The sequence below is a fragment of the Bubalus kerabau genome, chromosome 3 (genome assembly GCF_029407905.1).
Source record: "Bubalus kerabau isolate K-KA32 ecotype Philippines breed swamp buffalo chromosome 3, PCC_UOA_SB_1v2, whole genome shotgun sequence".
Lineage (NCBI taxonomy): Eukaryota > Metazoa > Chordata > Mammalia > Artiodactyla > Bovidae > Bubalus > Bubalus kerabau.
The window spans coordinates 109,734,222-109,761,394 of NC_073626.1; the positions used below are offsets into that span (position 1 = coordinate 109,734,222).

At 35.4% G+C, this 27,173-nt stretch overlaps 1 protein-coding gene across 1 annotated transcript in view; it reads left to right on the forward strand.

Annotated features, from left to right (window-relative positions):
- LRP1B (LDL receptor related protein 1B) overlaps positions 1-27,173 on the forward strand; it is a 1,835,261-nt gene that overhangs the window by 1,019,270 nt on the left and 788,818 nt on the right. The window contains exon 22 of the mRNA XM_055574440.1: positions 21,823-22,023. Within this exon, the coding sequence (XP_055430415.1) occupies positions 21,823-22,023 (201 nt within the window). The remainder of the gene's footprint in view (positions 1-21,822; positions 22,024-27,173) is intronic.

Sequence of the window (27,173 nt, forward strand, 5' to 3'; positions counted from 1 at the left end):
CATATCTGAGATTATCGATATTTCTCCCAGCAATATTGATTCCAGCTTGTGTTTCATCCAGCCCAGTGTTTCACATAATATACCTTACATATAAATTAAATAAGCACAGTGACAATATTCAGCCTTGACATACTCTTTTTCCTATTTGGAACCAGTCTGTTTTTCCATGTCCAGTTCTAACTGTTGCTTCCTGACTTGCATACAGATTTCTCAAGAGGCAGGTTGGGTGGTCTGGTATTCCCATCTCCTTCAGAATTTCCCACAATTTATTGTGATCCACACAGTCAAAGGCTTTGGCATAGTCAATAAAGCAGAAATATATATTTTTTCTGGAACTCACTTGCTTTTTTGATGATCCAGCAGATGCTGGCAATTTGATTTCAGGTCCCTCTGCCTTTTCTGAAACCAGCTTGAACATCCATCTTGAGCCATATTGAACATTCAACATGCTATTGGAGACCAGTGGAGAAATAACTCCAGAAAGAATGAAGAGACAGAGCCAAAGCAATAACAACACCCAGTTGTGGATGTGACTGATGATAGAAGCAAGGTCCAATGCTGTAAAGAGCAATATTACGTAGGAACCTGCAATGTTAGGTCCATGAATCAAGGCAAATTGGCAGTGATCAAACAGGAGATGACAAGAGTGAACATCAACATTTTAGCAATCAGCAAACTAAAATGGACTGGAATGGGTGATTTTAACTCAGATGACCACTATATCTACTACTGTGGGCAAGAATCCCTTAGAAGAAATGGAGTAGCCATCATAGTCAACAAAAACTTCTGAAATCCAATACTTGGATGCAATCTCAAAAATGACAGAATGATCTCTGTTCGTTTCCAAGGCAAACCATTCAATATCATGGTAATGCAAGACTATGCCTTGACCTGTAATGCTGAAGAAGCTGAAGTTGAACAGTTCTATGAAGACCTACAAGACCTTCTAGAATTAGCACACACAAAAAGATGTCCTTTATATTATAGGGGACTGGATGCAAAAGTAGGAAGTCAAGAAACACCTATAGTAGCAGGCAAATTTGGCCTTGGAGTACAGAATGAAGCAGGGCAAAGGCTAATGGAGTTGTGCCAAGAGAATACTCTGGTCATAACAAACACCATCTTCCAATAACACAAGAGAAGACTCTACAAATAGACATCACCAGATGGTTGACACCAAAATCAGATGGATTATATTCTTTGCAGCCAAAGATGGAGAAGCTCTATACAGTAAGAAAAAACAAGACCAGGAGCTGACTGTGGCTCAGATCATGAACTCCTTATTGCCAAATTCAGACTTAAATTTAAGAAAGTAGGGATAACTACTAGACCATTCAGGTATGACCTAAATCAAATCCCTAACAGTTGAAGTGAGAAATAGATTTAAGGGACTAGATCTGATAGAGTGCCTGATGAACTATGGACAAAGGTTTGTGACATTGTACAGGAGACAGGGATCAAGACCATCCCCAAGAAAAAGAAATGCGAAAGAGCAAAATGGCTGTCTGAGGAGGCCTTACAAATAGCTGTGAAAAGAGGAGAAGCCAAAAGCAAAGGAGAAAAGGAAAGATATACCCATTTGAATGCTGAGTTCCAAAGAATAGCAAGGGGAGATAAGAAAGACTTCCTCAGTGATCAGAGCAAAGAAATAGAGGAAAATGATAGAATGGGAAAGGCCAGAGATCTCTTCAAGAAAATTAAAGTTACCAAGGTTTCATTTCATGCAAAGATGGGCTCAATAAATGAAAGAAATTGTATGAGCTAACAGAAGTGAAAGTCATTAAGAAGAGGTATCAAGAATACACAGAACTGTACAAAAAAGATCTTCATGACCCACATAATGTGTGATCACTCACATAGAACTTGACATCCCGGAATGCGAAGTCAAGTGGGCCTTAGGAAGCATCACTATGAACAAAGCTAGTGGAGGTGATGGAATTCCAGTTGAGCTATTTCAAATCCTCAAAGTTGATGCTGTGAAAGTGCTGCACTCAATATGCCAGCAAATTTGGAATACTCAGCAGTGGCCACAGGACTGGAAAAGGTCATTTTTCATTCCAGTCCCTAATAAAGGCCATACCAAAAAAATGCTCAAACTACCACACAATTGCACTCATCTCACATGGGTAGTAAAGTAATTTCCACCTAATAAATAGTAAATAATCATCATACCCTACTTTAAATGAACTTACCTGTTATGTATGTGTGTCTTTATGTAAAAAAAAAAAACAATCTAATAACTGTTCAACATGAACTGAATGGGAAGTTTTTGTATCATTATCATTGCCATCACCTAAGTTTTCATCATGTAGAACATCATGTGCAAGGCTTATATTGAAGTGGATAGCCTATCCTAAGTGAAGTGAAAGTTGCTCAGTCATGTCTGACTCTTTGTGATCCTGTGGACTATACAGTCCATGGAATTGTCCAGTCCAGAATACCAGAGTGAGTAGCCTTACCCTTCTTCAGGGGATCTTCCCAACCTTGAGATCAAACCCAGGTCTCCCACATTGCAGGCAGATTCTTTACCAGCTGAGACATAAGGGAAGCCTAAGAATACTGGAATGGGTAGCCTATCCCTTCTCCAGTGGATCTTCCCAACCCAGGAGTCGAATCCGGGTCTCTTGCATTGCAGGCAGATTCTTTACCAACTGAGTTATCAGGGAAGCCTGGCTAGCCTATCCTAACACAGACATAAAGTGAGTGCAATATAAAATTAATGATGTGTTAGTTTTCCTAGTGTTCTATATTGTTTTCAGAGTCATATTAGTATACATTATGTCTGTTTCACTCATAATTGGAGAAAGCATATATCAGCCTATCATCACAGGTGTTTTTTTAAAAATGTAACTATGTTTATAATTCTATAATCAGAATATGACTATATTACCATATGATATAAAAATTATAACAATTCATCCATTAGTGTATAGCTAGGGTACCATGAAGCAATCATATTGCAACCATAGCAATCATGGTTCTTCTTCATTATCAGTGCATGAATTATTATACCTGTAAATAAAAATGAATCTTATTCACATTATCTTTTCATTTTTGATGTCTAGTGTTAATAATATGTATAAAATCTACAGTATTTTTTATCTTATAAGACAATATTGATGTAGGCACTGACAGGCAATTCATCTTGTGAATAGACAATGTAGTCTTATGACATCAATAAGGTAGAGTACTATAAATATATTTTCTTTTCCTTATGATTTTCTTAATAACATTTTTCTTTACCTAGCCTAATTTACTGTAACAATACAGTATATAATCATATATCATACAAAACATGTATAAAGGCTCTAGTCAGCAGTAGGTTATTAGTAGTTAACTTTGGGGACAATCAAAAGTTATATATAGATTTTAAACTGTGCCCCTAACCCCCACATTGCTTTAGGATCAACTGTTTATTATAGTCAGGAAATCAGGGAGGAAATTTCAAGTCCTTCCCTCATGGAAAGGAAACTAAAATATGTAATTTTTTAGAATGGAAAAATAAAAGAAACCTTTGACATTATACATTAATGGCAAGGTTATAAGGAAAATAAGGCCACATATAATATTATTTTTCAATTTCTCTGTGGCCAGTCTAGAGTTTATTTAAAATTCCATGTTGATGTATCTCTTTCTCAAATCTAAATAGATATCAGTCTCCACCTTTCCCTGTTATAATTATTCTGTGATTGTTGCTGCTGCTGCTTTTAAGTTGCTTCAGTCACTTCCGACTCTGTGTGACCCCATAGACGGCAGCCCACCAGGCCCCCCCGCCCCATCCCTGGGATTCTCCAGGCAAGAACACTAGAGTGGGTTGCCATTTCCTTCTCCAATCTGTGATTGTTAAAGCTTAAAAATATTACATTGAGAGTGTTAGGACATTCTACAAGTCATCAAGTACTGAAACTACCAGAAAGAAATTTATGTAAGAATCATTAAGAAATGCCACCAGATAATAGAGCAATACAAAGCTAAGATAAAACAGTCTAATATTCTACAACTAGAGAAAATATTATTGCAGATAACTTAGAGGCACAAAGTATAAGACATTTTCCACTTAAGTGTCACTAGGAAATTAATAGAACAACAATAAAATAGGATTTAGTGAGAGAATGAGTGAGCGTTTAGGGATGAGAATAAAACCTCAGTGAGGCTTAGAAAACCAAATGATAAAAATATAATTTTCAATAAATATTTTGCAGTCTTAAATATGTTAAATAACACACTATGAAATTCTATACAGCAAAATTTATAGGAACCATAATGTGAAACCATATCAAGAGAAAGAAATTGTATTCACTTATTTTAGTGTATGAAAAATTAAGTAGAAGAAAAATAAGCCAGAATATAAAAGATTTAAAGAATTAAAGTTTAGATTAAATTAATAAAAATATAACTCTATTCTTAGAAGGAAAAAAATCTTATTTTACAAGGCTTATGAAATATTTTTAAATGAGCATTTATTATAAGAAACAAATTCAATAAATTTTAAGAAATAGAAGTGAATCAGACAAAATTATCTGATCATCATATAATACACATATAATTTTGAAGATTAAACCATTCTTCTGCTTGTAAATTTAATAATAAAGTACTTTTTATCTTAATTCTAGTGGGAATCAAGGTAGACTTTGAGAACTCCTACAAAATAAAAGTACATACTTTTCAGAATATATGGAATATAAATAAAGCATTGCTTATGAGAAAACATCATAAATTTGTAAACTTTTATCCAAAGTGTCCCAGATATTACACTCTCAGTGTAATATCTTTAAAGTTTAACAATTGCAGAAATATAAATAGTGTAAAATTCCAAAGACATCATTGAAATTTTAGTTATTTTAACATATATTTAGTTTTACTAATCCTGAGTAATAAATTTTTGTTTGTTTCTAGTAGTTTGCCATCCTTAGGGAGACTGAGCCAAAAATATATCTTATAATGTTCAAAATTTATAAAATTATATTCAACTGAAACTCAATTTAAAAATTACAAGAAATGTACCTAAACTTTCAGATGATATTTTGTTTGTAGCATTTATATTTCTAAAATAGTTAAAAGCTAAAACCATTCTGAGACTTTTGAGATATCTGTATTTACATTCAGTAATTAAAAAAATAAAAATAGTTTTTTAACAATATGTACTAGACATGGTATTTTACAACCTCTTGATGCTTTACTGCATTTCTCAACTCTTGGGGTTCTATTGGGGTCAAATGACTAGTTCTAGTCAGTGAGTCGTGAGCGTACAGGACTGTATAATTTCCATACGACACAGTTAAGCTTGGTGAGCATCTCTATTTTGGTTTTGTTTTAGTTCGCTTTTTGTTTATTTGGTTTTGCTCATTATCCTGCCCTAGTGGCCTTTTATATTATGATTCTGGAAGGCATACATAGAAGATGGAAGAAGGAGACTCAGCTTCCATGATTTTATGTGAACAAAAAACCTTACTGAGTTAGGTCACTGTATTTTAGGATCTGTTACTGCAGCATAGCTTATCCTGACTATACTCTGGTTTCTCTTCAGATCATATACATCTTTCACCTTGTCTGACTAATACAACCTCAAACTCAGGAAGTTACAAATAATAAAAAAAATGTAAGGAAAAAAGAAAATCAAATTAATGTTTAAATTTAGAAGAAAGAAAATAGTGTAATTTGAAAACTCAATAATTAGGTTGTTGAAAGAATAGCTAAAATTGCTAATCAATTAACTGACCTAATTAAAAAAAAAAATTAAAAGCACAGTACCAAAAAGGATAATGGGAAAATAATCATACAAGCTGAAGAAAGTATAAGGCTAGAGAAACTATCTATGAAGAGTCATAGAAATGAATTTAAAACCTTTATTAATAAAATCATATAACTTTTTAAAAAAATATAAATTTCCAAAATCAATTCATGAAAGGAAAAATATAAGCAATATATTTTATAAAGATTTTTTTTAAATCAATATATAACTCCTTTCACTATTCCACCAAAAGTTTCAAGCCCAGATGAAAAATTGTACCAGATATTTAAGGAGCATTGTTACAACTGTCATTTAATCTCCTCCAGAAAATTGGAAAGGAATAATAACTCTTAAACAACGAAAAGTTGATTTTTCCAACCCCCAAAGTTAGTACCTCCCATACACACAACAATTATAAACTGTCTCTCTGATGACCATGATTACCATTATTCTAGATAAAATATGAGCAAATCCAGCAATACCTAAAAGGACTAATTCACCATAAAAAAAAGTCCTTCTTTGATATATCTGTTACAATCAGTGATCCTGTATTCCTACATTGATCATTATCACCCAAAGTCCATAGTTTACATTAGAGTCCACTCTTGATGTTGTACAAACTATGAATTTTGGCAACTGTTTAATAATATGAGCTACCATAGTATCATAGTTTCACTGCCCTAAAAATCCTCTGTGCTATCTGTCATCCCTCCTTCCTTCCATCTGATCTTCTTACTGTCTCCATAGTTGTGCCTTTTCCATAATGTCATACAAATACATGTAGTATGTAGCCTTCTTAAATTAGCTTCTTTCACTTAGTATCATTCATTTAGGTTTCCTTCATGTCTTTTAATGGCTTGTTAGTTCATTTCTTTTTGGCACTGAATATATCCTATTTTCAGGTTGTACCACAGCTTTTTAGTTCATTCAACCTGAAAAGTGACTTGGTTACTTTCAAGTTTTGACAGTTATGAGTGAAGAGGCTATAAATATCGGTATATAAGTTTTTGTATGGATATAAGTTTTCAACTCATTTGGGTAAATACCAAGGAGTGTGATTCCCGAATCATATGGTAAGAGTATGTTTGGTTTCTTAAGAAACTACCATATTGTCTTCCAAAGTATCTGTATAATTTTACATCCCCCACTAGAAATGAATGAAAAATTTGTCTTGCTCCATATCCTGGCCAGTATTTGAGTATATCAGTGTTTTGAATTCTATTACTCTAATAGGTTTATAGTAGTGTTGTTGTTTTAGTTTTCATTTCCCTAATGGCATATGATATGGATCATTGTTTCATAAGCTATTTGCCACTACATTGTTTTTAATAGCTAAATGTTGCAAGCAAACTATATAGACCAAAAGTAAAGTTAGGGAGAAACATTATGGTATATCCACATAGTAGAAACCCTTGCAGCAATTATAATGAATGGGAATCACTATAATACACTCACATGGATGTTTTCTTATAATTAAGTGTTGAATAAAAATTCAATGAACTTAATAGTGGGCATAGTATGTCATATTGTTTAAATAAAAAGAATAAAAAATAGTATATTTTTTTCTATAATAACAATATTTCTAGAAGGATTCATAAGAAACTGTTGTCAGTATTTGTTTTTGAATGGGGGGAAGGAAGGCTAGAAAAAAAGTGAGAAGGTGTCATACTTGTACAGTCTTCTTTCATGACGGTCTATCTTTCCAGGAGAGGTGATAGGTTGGTGCTGATCCATAACCTTACACTCTCTATTCCCTGGGGAAAGCAACATGCATTTTCAAGTCATGTCCCAGGGTAGAGTTAAGAATTAAGGATGGCATATATATGGAATTTAGAAAGATGGTAATGATAACCCTGTATGCAAGACAGCAAAAGAGACACAGATGTATTGAACAGTCTTTTGGACTCTGTGGGAGAGGGCGAGGGTGGGATGACATGGGAGAAGGGCATTGAAACATGTAAATTATCATATGTGAAACGAATCACCAGTTCAGGTTTGATGCATGATACAGGGTGCTCGGGGCTGGTGCACTGGGATGACCCAGAGGAAAGGGATGGGGAGGGAGGTGGGAGGAGGGTTCAGGATGGGGAACACATGTACACCCATGGCAGATTCAAGTCAATGTATGGCAAAACCAATACAATATTGTAAAGTAAAATAAATAAACAGGAAAAGAAAAAAAGAATTAAGGAGTCTTTAGCAAAGGAATGTAACAAAACTAACTCTGACAGTGGCTCCATAAACATCATCCTTTGTTCTGATCCTCTAGTGTAATAAAAATCCACTTGTGGGCTTGTGTGAAGGGCAAAGAACACATTTATTTTTAGGTTTTTTTTTTTCTTCCTCACATTGTTGTATCAGTAAACAAAAAGTAAAATGATGAATTTAATCCATGTTAAAAATCAGTCTGAATAATTAGAAACAAAATTATCCTACAATGGAAAACTGATTTTGTTATAATTTTATGATGAGTTGTATATGAAGAATTTGTAAGTACAGCACTTTTTTTTTGTCCTTTAATAACTGACCGTATGGAATACTTCTATTTATTTCTGATGAAATAATATGGTGAGCTCTCCATTGTCTATGTGCTCTGAAACTAGTAATATATAAATATATTTTTATGTGTAGCTTCTTATAAGCCCTGTATTCTTTTGATTTCTCCTGGTGGCAATTTTAAACACTTTGCTGTATACTTACTCCCACCTACCCATAGTCCTGTACCTAAAGAAATAAATAACCCTTCATTTTGCCCAGAAGCACTCTTCAGCTGTTGAACCTGTAACTACCTACATCCTGTGGGACCTTGGTCACTTTTTTTTTGCTTATGTCTTCAATTTCTTTATCTACACCAATTTTTCTTTCTCTTTGTAAATATAGCTAGCACAGTAGGCTCAAAAACACTTGATTTTATCAGCTTTTCATGTTTTTTTTTTTCCTTCCCTTTGCTAAATTATCTTGTGTAATGTACCTAGATGTATTTCTCTCATTTATTCCTTCACCTTTTGCTGTCTAATATCCTCTGCCTGCCTTTGATGGAAATTGCCTTTTCAGTGGTTACCAGGAATGATTTCTCAGTCCATTTTTTTTCTCAGTCTTGTGTTGTGCTCTGCCATTCAGTAACTACGTTATTTCACATAAATGCTAAACCTCTCTATGGTTCAATTTTCTGATCTGTAAAATAGAGATGATAATAATAATGGTAACACTAGAATGTACAAAAAGTGCCTAGAACGTAAAATGAGCTCAATCAACAATACCCTTGACTATTAATACAGCACAGTGATTTCTTTCTCTGCAATTCTTGACCTTTCTCTTCAACACATGTCCTTTCCTTGAAACTTTTCATTATGAAATCTCATGTTGAATTGTCCTCTCTCTACCCACCATTTAGATTTCTATTTTTATTTCACCTTCCCTTGACCTTTTTCCCTTTGCCAATCCCTTATATTTAATTTAAAAATATCCATTGAGAACACTTTCCCTGTGGTCCAGTAGTTAAGACTCTTCCCTCCCAATGCAGGGGACATGGGTTCAATTCCTGGTCGGGAACTATGGTCCGACATGCTTCACAGTGTGGCTAAAAAATAATAATTAATTAATTAGAAAAATATCTGTTGAATACATAATTCATCTCAATGAATACATTTTTCTCTTTATTTATTTACTTATTTTATTTTGCTCCTTCTCATCCTTCTGCAAGGTGTCCATAGCAAACTCTTCTGTTCCTGAAGTTTCACCCATCACCATCAGGTAAATGCCTGCCAAATTTCTGTCACAGATATTTACTCAACACTTCACACCCATTTTTTTTTTCTTTGCTGTGTTCAATATTCCACTGCCTCTCCAAATCTATATACTCTTTCTCTCTTATATCTGTTAGAAATATCTTCATTCTCTTAAACATTTGGTTTTAAAGTAGAAACAACCTTTTAACACTTCTAGTGTATAATGGAGAAGGCAGTGGCACCCCACTCCAGTACTCTTGCCTGGAAAATCCCATGGATGGAGGAGCCTGGTAGGCTGAAGTCCATGGGGTCTCTAGGAGCCGGACATGGCTGAGCAACTTCACTTTAACTTTTCACTTTCCACTTTCATGCATTGGAGAAGGAAATGGCAACCCATTCCAGTGTTCTTGCCTGGAGAATCCCAGGGACAGGGAGCCTGGTGGGCTGCCATTTATGGGATCGCACAGAGTCGGACACGACTGAAGTGACTTAGCATAGCATAGCATAGCATAGTGTATGATGACTTTCTAGGTGCTACTGCTGATACCTCTACACTTTCTCTAACATCACCCATTCTATTTTTCCCATGCACACATCAGAGCTTAAGGTTAAGCCTACACTATTTCTCACTCAGAACTTTGTGTTGTCTGCTGTTTTCATCCCTGACATCTATTATCTTCAACCCATTCTACTCACATCTTCAGCTTCCTCTTACTTCATAAACTGGGACATGCACACAGACTTTGTCAAAATTTTTCAATGTCAATTTTTTTGTCAAAAACATTTGCTGTAATCAAACATTTTTGATGTTATTGAGCTAACTCTCCTTGAATTAGCAATCAACACTTTATGAACTCACACCCCAAACTGGCTTATTACTGCTTCAGGAGGAAGTTCTACCCTTTTTCTACCTATGTATTTATATAGGAACTGTATCTCATATGTGGGTAAATTCAACAAATAAAATTAAAGCTGCATATACTCATAATTATCACTGAAAATTATCCATAAAACTCAGTATATATGTGTCTGATAAAAATTAATACATACAACTCTATCATGAAGGAAATAATACTTAGCATGAAATAAAAATTATGGCATCCAGTCCCATCACTTCATGGCAAGTAGATAGGAAAACAATGGAAACAGTTGACAGACTTTATTTTGGGGGGTTCCCAAATCACTGAAGATGGTGATTGCAGCCATGAAATTAAAAGATGCTTGCTCCTTGGAAGAAAAGCTATGACCAGCCTAGTCAGCACATTAAAAAGCAGACACATTACTTTGCCAACAAAGGTCCGTCTAGTCAAAGCTATGATTTTTCCAGTAGTCATGTATGGATGTGCGAGCTGGACTATAAAGACAGCTGAGTGATCAAGAATTGATGCCTTTGAGCCGTGGTGTTGGAGAAGACTCTTGAGAGTCCTTTGGACTGCAAGGAGATCCAACCAGTCCATCATAAAGGAAATCAGTCCTGAATATTCATTGGAAGGACTGATGCTGAAGCTGAAACTCCAATACTTTGAACACCTGATATGAAAAGCTGATTTCTTTGAACACACCCTGATGTTGGGAAAGATTGAAGGCAGGAGAAGGGAACAGCAGATGAGATGACATCAACGACTCAATGAACATGAGTTTGAGAAGCTCCAGGAGTTGGTGATGGACAGGGAGGCCTAGCATGCTGTAGTCCATGGGGTCTCAAATAGTCGGACACAACTGAGAGACTGAACTGAACTGAGAAATTAAATATAGAAAATATAATTTTATAGTGGATTCACACAGAAATAGAAGAGATCAAATTAAGGAGGAATTGACCTGATTTCAGTATCTATGCCCTGACACATTTCCATTCAATAGAAGAAATAAATACCATACTATTAAACTGTTTTCCCTCTCTTTTTCCTTTTACTTGCTTTTTCTTTTGCAGAGGATATATTTTTGAATGTTAAGGCTGTACACATGAGACAGCTGTTTATATGAAATGCCTTTTTTTCTTGTGTCCGTATCTAATATTCACTGCCACTCTTCAAAATCTCTTCCCAAATAACATCTTAGTAAAGCTTTTTTTTTTGAGCTTTTCAATCACACATATTTTCTAGCTCTCTGAAATTCCATAACACTCTGTGATGGTTATATGGCTTTTATCTTATCCTTTTTTTATAGAACATTTGTCAGTACTAGACTTATTGCTCCACAAGGTCAGGGATTTTTCTTTCCATTTTTTTCTACAGTGTTCAGTAGCTAGACAGGTACAAAGTACTCAATAAATATTTACTGAATTGAATTGAAGTCAAATGCTGTTAGAGAAATAAATATGTATGTTTTATGGAGTGTAAACATTACAGAAAGGTTGCATTTCAAAAACATATTCAATAAATAATATTTTTAAATAAATCCATTTGGATTTTTTCAAAGTACCCATATTCTTGATATTAACTGCCAGTCATATCCCAGAACAGAAACTGTCCTGTTATAGCCTGTTGTCTCTCATTAAGACAAAAGGAAGTTAAGAAGTTTACAAATTAATAAATCTCTCTCTTACTTTCTTTTTTAAATAGCCAAAACAGTTTAGCAGAGACAAGCAAAATCTGAAAGTGATAGTATGAATTCAGGAAAGCAAAACATATTCTAATAACTACTAGGAACTCTTAGTTTTCCTATCCTTGTTGATTTTGTACTGACTTTTAACCTAAACTATGTATCTCAAGGATACACAAATCAAAATAGTCCTTACAATGTCCTGAGTGTATGATAGAGAGAGCGAATATGATTTAAGTGATTATAGTAGCTTCCATAATACCAGTAGCTGACTTTGGCTATTATCTGTTTGTTGTCATTGCTATTGTTGCTCAGCCATTCTTATTCTTTTTGCTCAAAGGACAAAACTACAACTTCCACAAGAGTCTTGCATATTTATTAATCAATTTGAAAATATTATGTAGAGCTCGATTTGATAATAAACACTGAATTTTTCTAGCACATGATATCTCTTTTAAGAAGAAATAGTAAAGACAATTTGAACTTGGTTGACTTGGTTATTTGAATTTATTTGTGCACAGTTTTTTTTTTTAATTTTTTTAAAGATTTTGTTTTTTTAGATATTGTAGATATTTATAATTTATAACACATTTAATATTATTAGTCTTTGTTTTGTTTTAAAAATACTAACTTGACCTGAGTTTCAGCTTTCTTATATATAAAGGAGGGAGCTTAAAATGAACAATCTTTCAGCATATTTACTAAGGTCATTTGCTTTTCAGTTTTACCCAATTGATGGCCATGAAATAAAAATTTAACTTATACCTGGAGTATCCTCTTACCTTCCTTTTGTATAAAAATTAAAACTAAACAAGAAAGGGAAAAGCAATTATTTCAAACATCCCCTGCAAAATACCTGGGAAGAAAGAGCTATTGAAACTTGTAGATTTTATCTAAGCTGTTTATTCATATTTATTCATATCTCTTGTAACATAGCAAGACTAACTAGATTATAAACTCCTTGGGGACAGGGACTGTGTCTTATGACTTTTTTTTATATTACCTAAACTCTCTTGGAAAATATAAGGTACAGAGTAACCTCTATATCTGTAGAAACTACCAGACTTTGTGGCATGTGTTATATGTTTCATATTTATCATTTTAAAGTGAGATAGTATTTTTTGAAAAATTAGGCAGAAATATAAAGGAAGGGAAAAAAAAGTAACACAAAAGGTTTTAATGAAAAATTAATCTCTCTCCTACCACCATGTACCTAAAAACTTCCTCACCAGAGGCAATCAGTTTTAATTATTTCCTGTGTAGCCCAGTGTTCTTTCCTGGAGAATCCCAGGGATGGCGGAGCCTGGTGGGCTGCCAACTGTGGGGTCGCACAGAGTCAGACACGACTGATGTGATTTAGCAGCAGCAGCAGACCTCCACAAAAAATTCATGTACAGACAGGCCTATATATGTGCTTATATTGACATATGTATGAAAATATAGTTACACATATTGCTAAACAGATAGTTCTAATATAAAAGAACATCTACAGCATACTCACTTGTAGGCCCTTTTTATTAACATGATAGGAAGACTGTTTTATTTTAACTTATGCAGAATTATCTCATTCTTTTTCACTCAAGTATATAATTTCAATGTATCAGTTCAGACGCTCAGTCGTGTCCGACTGTTCATGACCCCATGAATCACAGCACGCCAGGCCTCCCTGTCCATCACCAACTCCTGGAGTTCACTCAGGCTCACGTCCATCGAGTCAGTGATGCCTCCAGCCATCTCATCCTCTGTCATCCCATTCTCCTCCTGCCCCCAGTGCCTCCCGCATCAGAGTCTTTTCCAATGAGTCAACTCTTCACATGAGGTGGCCAAAGTACTGGAGTTTCAGCTTTAACATCATTCCTTCCAAAGAAATTCCAGGACTGATCTCCTTCAAAATGGACTGGTTGGCTCTCCTTGCAGTCCAAGGGACTCTCAAGAGTCTTCTCCAACACCACAGTTCAAAAACATCAATTCTTCGGTGCTCAGCCTTCTTCACAGTCCAACTCTCACATCCATGCATGACCACCAGAAAAACCATAGCCTTGACTAGACGGACTTTGTTGGCAAAGTAATGTCCTGATTTGGAATATGCTATCTAGATTGGTCATAACTTTTCTTCCCAGGAGTAAGCATCTTAATTTCATGGCTGCAGTCACCATTTGCAGTGATTTTGGAGCCCAGAAAAATAAAGTCTGACACTGTTTCCCCATCTATTTCCCATGAAGTGATGGGATCAGATGCCATGATCTTCATTTTCTGAATGTTGAGTTTTAAGCCAACTTTTTCCCTCTCCTCTTTCACTTTCATCAAGAGGCTTTTTAGTTCCTCTTCACTTTCTGCCATAAGGGTGGTGTCATCTGCATATCTGAGGTTATTGATATTTCTCCCGGCAATCTTGATCCCAGCTTGTGCTTCTTTCAGCCCAGTGTTTCTCATGATGTACTCTGCATATAAGTTAAATAAGCAGGGTGACAATATACAGCCTTGACATACTCCTTTTCCTATTTGGAACCAGTCTGTTGTTCCATGTCCAGTTCTAATTGTTGCTTCCTGACGTGCATACAAATTTCTCAAGAGGCAGGTCAGGTGGTCTGGTATGCCCGTCTCTTTCAGAATTTTCCACAGTTTATTGTGATCCACACAGTCAAAGGCTTTGGCATAGTCAATAAGCAGAAATAAATGTTTTTTTAGAACTCTCTTGCTTTTTCCATGATCCAGCGGATGTTGGCAATTTGGTCTCTGGTTCCTCTGCCTTTATTAAAATCAGCTTGAACATCTGGAAGTTCACGGTTCACGTATTGCTGAAGCCTGGCTTGGAGAATTTTGAGCATTATGTTACTAGCGTGTGAGATGAGTGCAATCGTGCGGTAGTTTGAGCATTCTTTGGCATTGCCTTTATTTGGGATTGGAATGAAAACTGACTTTTTCCAGTCCTATGGCCACTGCTGAATTTTCCAAATTTGCTGGCATATTGAGTGCAGCACTTTCACAGCATCATTGTTCAGGATTTGAAATAGCTCAACTGGAATTCCGTCACCTCCACTAGCTTTGTTCGTAGTGATGCTTTCTAAGGCCCACTTGACTTCACATTCCAGGATGTCTGGCTGTAGGTGAGTGATCACACCATTGTGATTATCTGGGTTGTGAAGATCTTTTTTGTACAGTTCTGTGTATTCTTGCCACCTCTTCTTAGTATCTTCTGCTTCTGTTAGGTCCATACCATTTCTGTCCTTTATCAAGCCCATCTTTGCATGAAATGTTCCCTTGGTATCTCTAATTTTCTTGAAGAGATCTCTAGTCTTTCCCATTCTGTTTTTCGTCTATTTCTTTGCATTGATCACTGAGGAAGGCTTTCTTACCTCTTCTTGCTATTCTTTGGGAACTCTTCATTCAGATGCTTATATCTTTCCTTTTCTCCTTTGCTTTTCACTTCTCTTCTTTTCACAGCTATTTGTAAGGCCTCCCCAGACAGCCATTTTGCTTTTTGCATTTCTTTTCCATGGGGATGGTCTTGATCCCTGTCTCCTGTACAATATCACAAAGCTCAGTCCATAGTTCATCGGGCATTCTATCATATCTAGTCACTTAAATCTATTTCTCACTTCCACTGCATAATCATAAGGGATTTGATTTAGGTCATATCTAAATGGTCTAGTGGTTTTCCCTACTTTCTTCAATTTCAGTCTGAATTTGGCAATAAGGAGTTCATAGTTTGAGCCACAGTCAGCTCCTGGTCTTGTTTTTGTTGACTGTATAGAGCTTCTCTATCTTTGGCTGCAAAGAATATAAACAATCTGATTTCAGTGTTGACGATCTGGTGATGTCCATGTGTAGAGTCTTCTCTTGTGCTGTTGGAAGAGGGTGTTTGCTATGACCAGTGCATTTTCTTGGCAAAACTCTATTAGTGTTTGCCCTGCTTCATTCTGTATTCCAAGGCCAAATTTGCCTGTTACTCCAGGTGTTTCTTGACTTCCTACTTTTGCATTCCAGTCCCCTATAATGAAAAGGACGTCTTTTTTGGGTGTTAGTTCTAAAAGGTCTTGTAGGTCTTCATAGAACCGTTCAACTTCAGCTTCTTTAGCATTACTGGTTGGGGCATAGATTTGGATTACTGTGACATTAAATGGTTTGCCTTGGAAACGAACAGAGATCATTCTGTCATTTTTGAGATTGCATCCAAGTACGGCATTTCAAACTCTTTTGTTGACCATAATGGCTACTCCATTTCTTCTAAGGGATTCCTGCCCGCAGTAGTAGATATAATGGTCATCTGAGTTAAATTCACCCATTCCAGTCCATTTTAGTTTGCTGATTCCTAGAATGTCGACGTTCACTCCTGCCATCTCTTGTTTGACCACTTCTAATTTGCCTTGATTCATGGACCTGACATTCCAGTTTCCTATGCAATATTGCTCTTTACAGCATCGGACCTTGCTTCTATCACCAGTCACATCCACAACTGGGTATTGTTTTTGCTTTGGCTCCATCCCTTCATTCTTTCTGGAGTTATTTCTCCAATGATCTCCAGTAGCATATTGGGCACCTACTGACCTGGGGAGTTCCTCTTTCAGTATCCTATCACTTTGCCTTTTCATACTGTTCATGGGGTTCTCAAGGCAAGAATACTGAAGTGTTTTGCCATTCCGTTCTCCAGTGGACCACATTCTGTCAGACCTCTCCACCATGACCCGCCTGGTGGGTGGCCCCACGGGCATGGCTTAGTTTCATTGAGTTAGACAAGGCTGTGGTCCTAGTATGATTAGATTGACTAGTTTTCTGTGATTATGGTTTCAGTGTGTCTGCCCTCTGATGGCCTCTTGCAACACCTACCATTTTACTTGGGTTTCTCTTACCTTGGGCGTGGGGTATCTCTTCACGGCTGCTCCAGCAAAACACAGCTGCTGCTCCTTACCTTGGATGATGGGTATCTCCTCACCGCCACCCCTTCTGACCTTGAACATGGAATAGCTCCTCTAGGCCCTCCTGTGCCTATGCAGCATTTCAATGTATGATGCATTGTAATTGATGTTGCCAGTCTTGCAGTCTGAATTTAACTTGTCACCAGACTTTTGATAATATAGACAAAGCAGCAACACACATCCTCATTTATGTATTTTTGTACATTTAGGCCTAATATACCAATAGAAAAATATTCTAAAATTAGAATTACAGTGGTGAAGAGTTGATATATTTTTAATTACTAATTTCATAATATTGCCTTACAAAGAGATGATCTGAATCTGTAGCCCCTTTAACACTGGAGTTGTTTTTCATACCCTCGTCAAATTTATCTTTGTGTTATACAGCTTTTTAATCTTAATCCAAGTGAGGAAAAATGCTATCAAATTGTTGTTTTATTTTTTTTTAATTGAAAGACGTTTTTACTCCATTGTTGGTAAGCCATTATTGATTCGTTATAAACCTTGCACTTATATACTGGTTTACTGATTTTTATATTGATTTATATGAACCTCTTATATTTCAAAGTAATGTATCTTTTTTGTCAAATAGAGTGATTTCTTTTTCTGTTTTATTGACTTTATTTTGACTTTATAGATGGATTTTATAGTTCATTGTGGACAGTATTTAAGTTTATCAACTTTTCCTTTATGCTCTCTGTTTCTACAATGACCATTTCAGGGTTTTGTTTTAATAGCTATTTTATTCTAGAATGTTTTTGCTTTCATCATTTTTGCTTTAAAACACTTACTCCTTTGATCTGTCTTTAATTTTTTTTGGTGTAAATATTAAGTGAAGATTCAGCCTTTTATTTTTCTCCAGGTGGCTCATCAATAATCCTATCAGCATTAATTTTGTAATTATTTACTCTCTACTATTTTGAATTGTCAATTTTTCTATATTAAAACCATGTACATAAGTGACTTTACTTCTGATGATCACTATGCTATTTAATTATTGATGCATACTTACATTCCATTATGACAGAATTTAACCAGTGTTACTTTTAAAACATTTCTAAATATTTGGCATATGTAGTTCCTACTCAGCAAATTATCTGTATTTTTTAGAAGATGCCTCATAATATTTGCAGTTTTATTTTCTTAAGTTTAGGATAAGTTCATGGGATTAAAATAATAAAATTAAAATTGGGATGGGATTAATTTGAAAAAAAAAACCTTTCTATTAATATATTTTATTCTCTGAGATCAAGCTATGTCATTATTCAAGGCTTCTTTTGAGTTTTTTAAGATAAAATTTTGATGTTTTTCATACAAATAATATACAGCTCTTTTAGTTTAACCCAAAATACTTTGTTGTGTGGTAGATTTTTTGGCTGACCTTTTCTTCTGTTGTCTTTATATATATGGAACCTATTGATTTTTGTAGAGTTTTTGAAACAGTCTATATTTTTTAAAATTCTCAGTTTCTTATAGTTCTTAGTTTTACTGACTTATAATTATGCAATAATATAAACTGCATATAATGATATTATTTTCTAGTCTTATACCTATGTCTTTCTACTATCTAATTGCACTACATAATATTTCCAGGTAATATACAATATTAACATTTGTTTAGTTATGGTATTATGGGAAGATTTATAATATTCCTCAATTTATAATCAAAGTCATTATTGAAATATTCATCCATTCTTTTTTAAGAATATTTTGATAAATAAATAACAGAATATTATAGAATATATTTATATTACATGTGGAACTGATCATTTATGTTTTTCTCTTATTTGACATATAATAGCATGGAAAATTGTTAACACATTTCTATAAGTAAAACATCTTTTCATCAGTATTCAAGTACATTAAAATTCAATAGGCTTAACTTTGAAGAAGACCTTTAAATATATAATGACAATTCAGTTCAGTTCAGTTCAGTTCAGTCGCTCAGTCGTGTCCGACTCTTTGCGGCCCTATGAATCACAGCACGCCAGGCTTCCCTGTCCATCACCAACTCCGGAGTTCACTCAAATTCACGTCCATCGAGTCAGTGAATCCATCCAGCCATCTCATCCTCTGTCGTCCCCTTCTCCTCCTGCCCCCAATCCCTCCCAGCATCAGAGTTTTTTCCAATGTGTCAACTCTTCGTGTGAGATGGCCAAAGTATTGAAGTTTCAGCTTTAGCATCATTCCTTCCAGAGAACACCCAGGACTGATCTCCTTTAGAATGACCTGGTTGGATCTCCTTGCAGTCCAAGGGACTCTCAAGAGTCTTCTCCAACACCACAGTTCAAAAGCATCAATTCTTCGGTGCTCAGCCTTCTTCACAGTCCAACTCTCACATCGATACATGACCACAGGAAAAATCATAGCCTTGACTAGACAGACCTTTGTTGGCAAAGTAATGTCTTTGCTTTGGATTATGCTATCTAGGTGGTCATAACTTTCCTTTTAAGGAGTAAGCGTCTTTTAATTTCATGGCTGCAATCACCATCTGCAGTGATTGTGCACACCAAAATAAAGTCTGACACTGTTTCCACTGTTTCCCCATCTATTTGCCATGAAGTGATAGGACCAGATGCCATGATCTTAGTTTTCTGAATGTTGAGCATTAAGCCAACTTTTTCACTCTCCTCTTTCACTTTCATAAAGATGCTTTTAGTTCCTCTTCACTTTCTGCCAAAAGCGTGGTGTCATATGCATATCTGAGGTTATTGATATTTCTCCTGGCAATCTTGATTCCATCTTGTGCTTCTTCCAGTCCAGCATTTCTCATGATATACTCTGCATAGAAGTTAAATAAGCAGGGTGATAATATACAGCCTTGATGTACTCCTTTTTGCTATTTGGAACCAGTCTGTTGTTCCATGTCTAGTTCTAATTGTTGCTCTCTGATCTGCATATAGGTTTCTCAAGAGGAAGGTCAGGTGGTCTGGTATGCCCAGCTCTGTCAGAATTTCCAGTTTATTGTGATCCACACAGTCAAAGGCTTTGGCATAGTCAATAAAACGGAAATAGATGTTTTTCTGGAACTCTCTTGCTTTTTCCATGATCCAGCGGATGTTGGCAATTTGGTCTCTGGTTCCTCTGCCTTTTCTAAAACCAGCTTGAACATCTGGAAGTTCACGGTTCACGTATTGCTGAAGCCTGGTTTGGAGAATTTTGAGCATTACGTTACTAGCGTATGAGATGAGTGCAATCGTGCAGTAGTTTGAGCATTCTTTGGCATTGCCTTTCTTTGGGATTGGAATGAAAACTGACCTTTTCCAGTCCTATGGCCACTGCTGAATATTCCAAATTTGCTGGCATATCGAGTGCAGCACTTTCACAGCATCATCTTTCAGGTTTTGAAATAGCTCAATTGGAATTCTATCACCTGCACTAGCTTTGTTCGTAGTGATGCTTTCTAAGGCCCACTTGACTTCACATTCCAGAATGTCTGGCTCTAGGTGAGTGATCACACCATCGTGATTATCTGGGTCGCGAAGGTCTTTTTTGTACAGTTCTTCTGTGTATTCTTGCCACTTCTTCTTAGTATCTTCTGCTTCTGTTAGGTCCATACCATTTTTCTTCTTTATTGAGCCCATCTTTGCATGAATTATTCCCTTGGTATCTCTGATTTTCTTGAAGAGATCTCTAGTCTTTCCCATTATCTTGTTTTCCTCTATTTCTTTGCATTGATCGCTGAGGAAGGCTTTCTTATCTCTCCTGGCTATTCTTTGTAACTCTGCATTCAGATGCTTATATCTTTCCTTTTCTCCTTTGCTTTTCACTTCTCTTCTTTTCACAGCTATTTGTAAGGCTTCCTCAGACAGCCTTTTTGCTTTTTGCATTTCTTTTGCATGGGGATGGTCTTGATTTCTGTCTCCTGGACAATGTCACAAACCTCCATCCATAGTTCATCAAGCACTCTATCAGATCTAGTCCCTTAAATCTATTTCTCACTTCCACTGTATAATCATAAAGGATTTGATTTGGGTCATACCTGAATGGTCTAGTGGTTTCCCCTACTTTCTTCAATTTAAGCCTAAAATTTACAATTTAATATTTTTCCATTTCCTTTTTATTTGCCCCACTCATTTTATGAGATGTTGGTATGTAATCAGCCAAAAACTAGTATTTACCCTTTTAGGTAGATTTTTTATTCCCATTACACCTTAAAATTGTATAAATTAGAAAACATAATTTTAATTAGAAGAAAAATACAAATATTCTGGAAAGGAATACTTTTCAATAAAGCAATTTACATATACCAAAACCATTGCTTTCCAGGAATTTCACATTTGCTTTTGAAACATTCTGGCTAACTAATAATTTGTTTTTCTTTCAAAGTCATTAAGAAAAAAAACACATATTTCTCTAAATTTTGTCTGTATATATCTTAACTACTAAAATGTTTAGTAACATTTTATATTCTTCTGTGAAAGGGCATGTACATAGTCTGAATATGAGATGTTGAAGTTTAAGGTTATAAATGTAAAGAGAGAGAAGTTGTCATCTTAAAAAATAAAGCATTTACTTAATTTTAGAGCTCCAGAAGACACTGATAGCATTTATCTAAATTTAGGACTCTGAAAGAGACTTATACTGCTATAAAATATATTTTAAAATTTTCTCTTAAAAGTATTGTAATTAAACTTTTAATTAGTTATACTTTTTTTTTTTTTTTAATAGAGTAAGTCAATAACTTGAAACTAAAGAAAGTATCAAGGCTTTCATGCTAAAAACACTGTTAACAATCAGGACAAGTACTACTCAAATGTCTTTGTGAAAATAAGCTGTCAAACTATCACCAAATAGATTTCTTGGTAATAGCAATTAGTTCTGCTCTGACTGAAGATAATGATCACTCATTATTACCGTGGCTTAATTGCAAAAATTAAATGCATGTTGTTTCTATTTTCTTAAGGGAGATGCATCAGCAAAGCCTGGGTCTGTGATGGAGATATTGATTGTGAAGATCAATCAGATGAAGATGATTGTGACAATTTCTTGTGTGGACCACCCAAGTACCCTTGTGCTAATGACACCTCAGTCTGCCTGCAGCCAGAGAAACTCTGCAATGGGAGACGGGATTGTCCTGACGGGTCTGATGAAGGCGACCTCTGTGGTATCGTACATTTCACTGCCTTGCTTCTCTCTGGAGACTAGAACCTTTTAGTGTACTCCGTGATACTTATTCTAGAAGCATTAGCTCCTTCCAGTAATTCCCTTTAAATGTAAATTTTAGCATGAACCCTACTTACATTTTGCAGACAACAGTATATTTTTTTGAAAATTTAAATGTGATCATAAATTTCTAAAAATGAAGCAGAGAAGGTTAACGTCCATCTAGCTAACCTAAGAGTCGTATAGCTATGTTCCTCATTTGGGCTTCCCTGGTGACTCAAAGAGTCTGCGTGTAGTACAGGAGACCTGGATTCAACCCCTGGATGGTGAAGATCCCCTGGAGAAGGAAATGGTTACTGACTCCAGTATTCTTGCCTGGAGAATTCCATGGGTAGAGGATAGAGGAGCCTGTGAAGAGTCGGACATGACCAAGTGACTAACACTTTCACTTAAGATCTCTGAATATTCAATGTTGTTTCCACAATTGAACTGATTATTTTTTCGTCAGTGAGTCACTCAGAACAGGAGATTCCTGTTATTACTAAAGGAGATTACTGTTATTGCTAAATCATGAGATGAAGTTTACTACCATCTAATAGATTTTGTCTGGCCTTCTGATCATTATACTAGAAACCTTTATTAGGAATGTTGAAAGGAAGAAACTGGATAATGAAGTGAAAGTATTAGTCACTCAGGCTATAATTCAATTTTATATGATTTTCTCAGAAGTTTTTAGTTCTCATACAGTAGCTTTCTTTAGTATGCTTTCTCTAGTTAAAATGAGTTCAATCTGATAGCTTTTGAGCTTTGAAATAACTTGCGACTAGCCAGCTCCTTATGCCACCAGCACATATAAAGCAATTACATTTCCTTCTCTGTGGGGAGATCAGAGATTTAACAAGGAGATTTTAAAAAATACGTTTTCCAGACAATACTGAAGGTGACATCAGTGGAGTAATGAAGAGTTTACAGAATGATAAGAACAATAATGAGATAACTTGAGGCAGTAAGAAAATGCCTTTAGGAAATTATTAAGCTACCTGATTGGAAATAGGAAGACAACTACATTTAAGTCTACAGTTATCATATTTTGATCTGAATTGAGCATTAATAGCATACTGAGTGATATAAAAAGATTTAAAATTTGTGCAATAAAAATCCAAACAATCTGTGGTTCTATAAAATAACCTTGAAACAGTAAATACAACAGCCTTCATTCATCATTGCTAACATTTAAACAAGCAAAAGCTTTAAAAATTAAACAAAAAAATTGCAATTAAGGGATGACAGAGTTAGTTTACATGTATTCACTTCTTTTTCTTCCAGCTTGTTCTCCCTAATAAAGTAGTTTGGTGGATGGAAAGATCTCTTATTTTACAGTATATGAAAATTGCTCATGAAGTTTCTAAAAGAAGGAAACTATAAGCAGTATTAAAATTAAAATTGTGCAATTATAGAAAAAAATGAGATTTTTGACAGGTTTGAATTCTCTTCTTCAATTATTTTGATTAAGTCACCCAGAAAGGTGGCTCAATTTCTGGAATTGTCAGTTTCTCCATTAAAAAAAATGGACATAATGATGTCTGTCAGGAAATCATGATAATAATATCTGATGTATTTCAGGTATTGAAATAAATTAGTGGTTTTCTACCTTTTTTCACCTTTTGGGGTAAGTGAAGGAAACAAAAAAAAAAAAAAAAGAGAGAGAGAGAAAATACTGTCATTAGAAAAATGAAGAGAATCATAAGAAAATGCAACCTTATTTTCCTATCCTCTGCTCCCCCAATTGGGAAAGTAAAAAAAGGAAAGGGAATTTCTTCTGAGTTCATTTCTCTACTTCAAGATTGAAACCCAGATCTTGCTTATCAAACTACTGTACTCTTTGGCCAAGAAGCCTTGGTCAAGGATTTTAAATAATTATAGACAGTATAAAAGATCTCAGTAAAGCTGGGTATAGAAGTACCAGAGAAGATAAAAAGACATTTTTATCCTGATTGTAGCACTTTGGGATATTGAACTCATACACTCTGTCCTTTATGAGATGAAGTTGAGGAAGAATTGGAACAGTGAAAAACAAAAACAAGCACTGGTCAAGGAACAGAATTGCAGAAGGCTCTTCTTTCTCCTAAAAGAAAAAAGAAGTGCTTGTATGTGCACCTCTGTACCATCACTTATGTAGATGGTAATTTTTTTTTTTAACTCATTGAACACTTATTTTACTTTTGAAGAATATGAGTCCTAGATAGTTGCTGAATTATTAGTGGCTTAATTCAGATAGAATTAATTAGGAGGCATCCACAGGATTATACAGTATCAATCTATTGCCATAGAAGAATAAACTGTGACTCATCAAATGATTTAACCACCATTTTCTTGAAAAAATTGATCTAATCACATAAATACTGAAATAGGTGAAATACAAAGCACTATAAACATTTTGTACAATGCTTTAGTTCTCCACAATTTTGTTTGGTATCATTTATCAGCAATATTGTTACCTGTAGAGAAAAGACACTTTGTTCTCTTGCTTTCAAGTCCCCCCCCCCCACATCAATCCTAGGTTAGGTCCTGTCCAACCAGACAAGGGTGTTGGTTTGGGTGCTGCAGCAATGGGCATCATGAGTCATTTACCCAGTGGACATGAAAAATATACCAAGTGAATTAACTTTTAATCATTGACATGAATTAGTTAGTAGCTAAGAAGTGACTTTTAGAGAGAGATATCCTAAGTTGACAAGGTTTTTTTAAGCCATTTGCTATAGAGGTGAAACTGTAGGTTTGACCCTCTTCATGTCAACTCCTTCCAAATAGTTATATCCAAAATAACTCTTCCTTCCCTCTCTGCTAGCCTACCTACTGTTGAAACAAAAACAGAGATGATTCCTATCCTGCCCCTTAGTATATGTAAAATTTATAAAAATAACTTGTAATCTGTAGACTCAATACTTGGGAGATGTCTTCAGATGTAAACTTCCATCCTTTGTTTAGTGAGGTTGTTTTCTCCAAATAAATCTGATCTATTAAAAAAAAAAAAAAAAGCTTGGGGAATTTAATCCTAATGAAAAGATCCCCCCACCCCACCCCAGGGGGAATTTTAAGTGATTTCAAAAGGAAATGCATATGCACTTAAGAAACAAATGGTGGCTCAGTGATAAAGAATCCATCTGCCAACACAGGAGACATGGGTTCAATCCCTGGGTCAAGATGATCCTCTGGAGGAGGGAATGACAACCCATTCCAATATTCTTGCCCAGAAAATCCCACAGAGGAGCCTGGTGGGCTACAGTCTATAAGGTCTCAAGTGTCAAACACGACTTAGTGACTAAACACACACACAAGATTTTAATCATTTGTGATGAGAGTTAACTGTTGATTTTTGTTACAAACATATGTCAAAAATAAGCAAAACTGAACACTAATTAAAATGGTAAAGATAAATCTTATTCAGTAATAACTATAGCAATAGGACAAGTGTCCAACATAAATTGAAATCAGCTTCATCAAAACAAATGATAAGAAACTTTAAAGGCTGGAATGTGCTTAAAGATGTTAAGCGGGGATGCAGGGTTGGGAGGTTTGAAATAGGGGAGGAAGGTACATGTGTCTAGGCCTCCTGCTTTTGTTAATTGGTGCTCATTCCAGAGAAGATACTAACCTCTTATCTTTATAACTGGAGTTGTTGTTTAATCACTAAGTCATGTCCAACTCTTTGTGACCCCAGGACTGTAGCCCACTAAGCTCATCTGACCATGGGATTTCCCACCACTCCATACTGGAGCGTGTTTCCATTTCCTTCTCCAGGGGATCTTCCCAACCCAGGGATCAACGAGTCTTCTGCATTAGCAGGTGGATTCTTGACCACTGAGCCATGAGGGAATCCCTTAGGACTGGAGGCAGTGGTATAAATCAGAGCAAGATGCTCACAAAGGCTGGGAGTAAGACTGAAAGAGTTATCTCTTTGAATGTTTATATTTCAAAAGGTGGCTTGCAGGTGCTCAAAAAAAGAAAAAAAAAACACTCTGGGTGGTAGAAGATTTACATGACAAGGGTGCAAAAAAAAAAAAAACAGATTTATATTGCAAGCTTTCAAAAATAATTGTTCTAAGATGGGGTTCAGAGGGCTTTCTGCCTATCATCAGGTTGTGGCTGAAACAAACAATGAATTCTCCTGACAGCTTCGTGGAGTCATGGAGCTTTCTAAGGCAGGCACTGTAAGGGGGGCTGAGGTCATTCTAGGGATGCTGCCATGAGCTTTTAGAAACTGTACTATTTGTCCAAGTTTTTTATTGGGTTGAGAGGAAGGGGATGGGGAGAGGATTTGACAGTGAAATTGTTTGTGCTGAGAGTCTGCAGTTTTTATTGGCCAAGGCTGAGGACTAGTTAAAAGGAAGATTAAGCGATGCTTGACTGGAGTTTGGTCAATGAGAGCATCTTTCTCAGGTAACAAAAATTTAAAAGATGCTACAGGATGATAGGTTTAGGGTTAAGGGAAAATTGGCAAGGGACTAGTGATACAAATATTGTCGTTCAATTATGTATGTTAAGTTGTATATTTCAATGTGAATTTGCGTTTATCCTAAAATCTATGACTTAATTCTAAAGGTAGTATCAGAAAGAGACATTTGAATAGTGAGAGAACAATCATACTTGAAATAAGCTAAAAGCATTGTAACAATTTTTTTCACCTGCTGTATATGATGACATTACAGTAATTCTCTTGGAAAAGAATGTCAGTTGAACTAAAATGGGGCAAATACTTTGAAACAACTGCTATTTTGAAATGATTATGATTACAGGTGAATAAACATACTTGGAGGAATCAAGAAATGACTCTCTTTTCTTCTTTAAAATAATGCCAAACTTGAATTGAATTCTTAGAGACAGCAGTTAATGTAGTTATTTTTCTTTTCTTATTGCTGTAACATCTTTTATGGTGACAAATGTGAAGAATAGTTGACCCATAAAGAAGTTTAAAATGTGCAGAGAATATTTTTGAAAGCCTTAACTTTCCAGTCCAAATTTTTGAACTGGGTGAATTTCCATAGAGAACAAAACATATTAGAGCTATATAAGAAAATATTATTGTAATTTGCAAATCATTGAACAATATTCCTTTTCAGTATGTCTAAAAATACACCTAATTGAACAGGC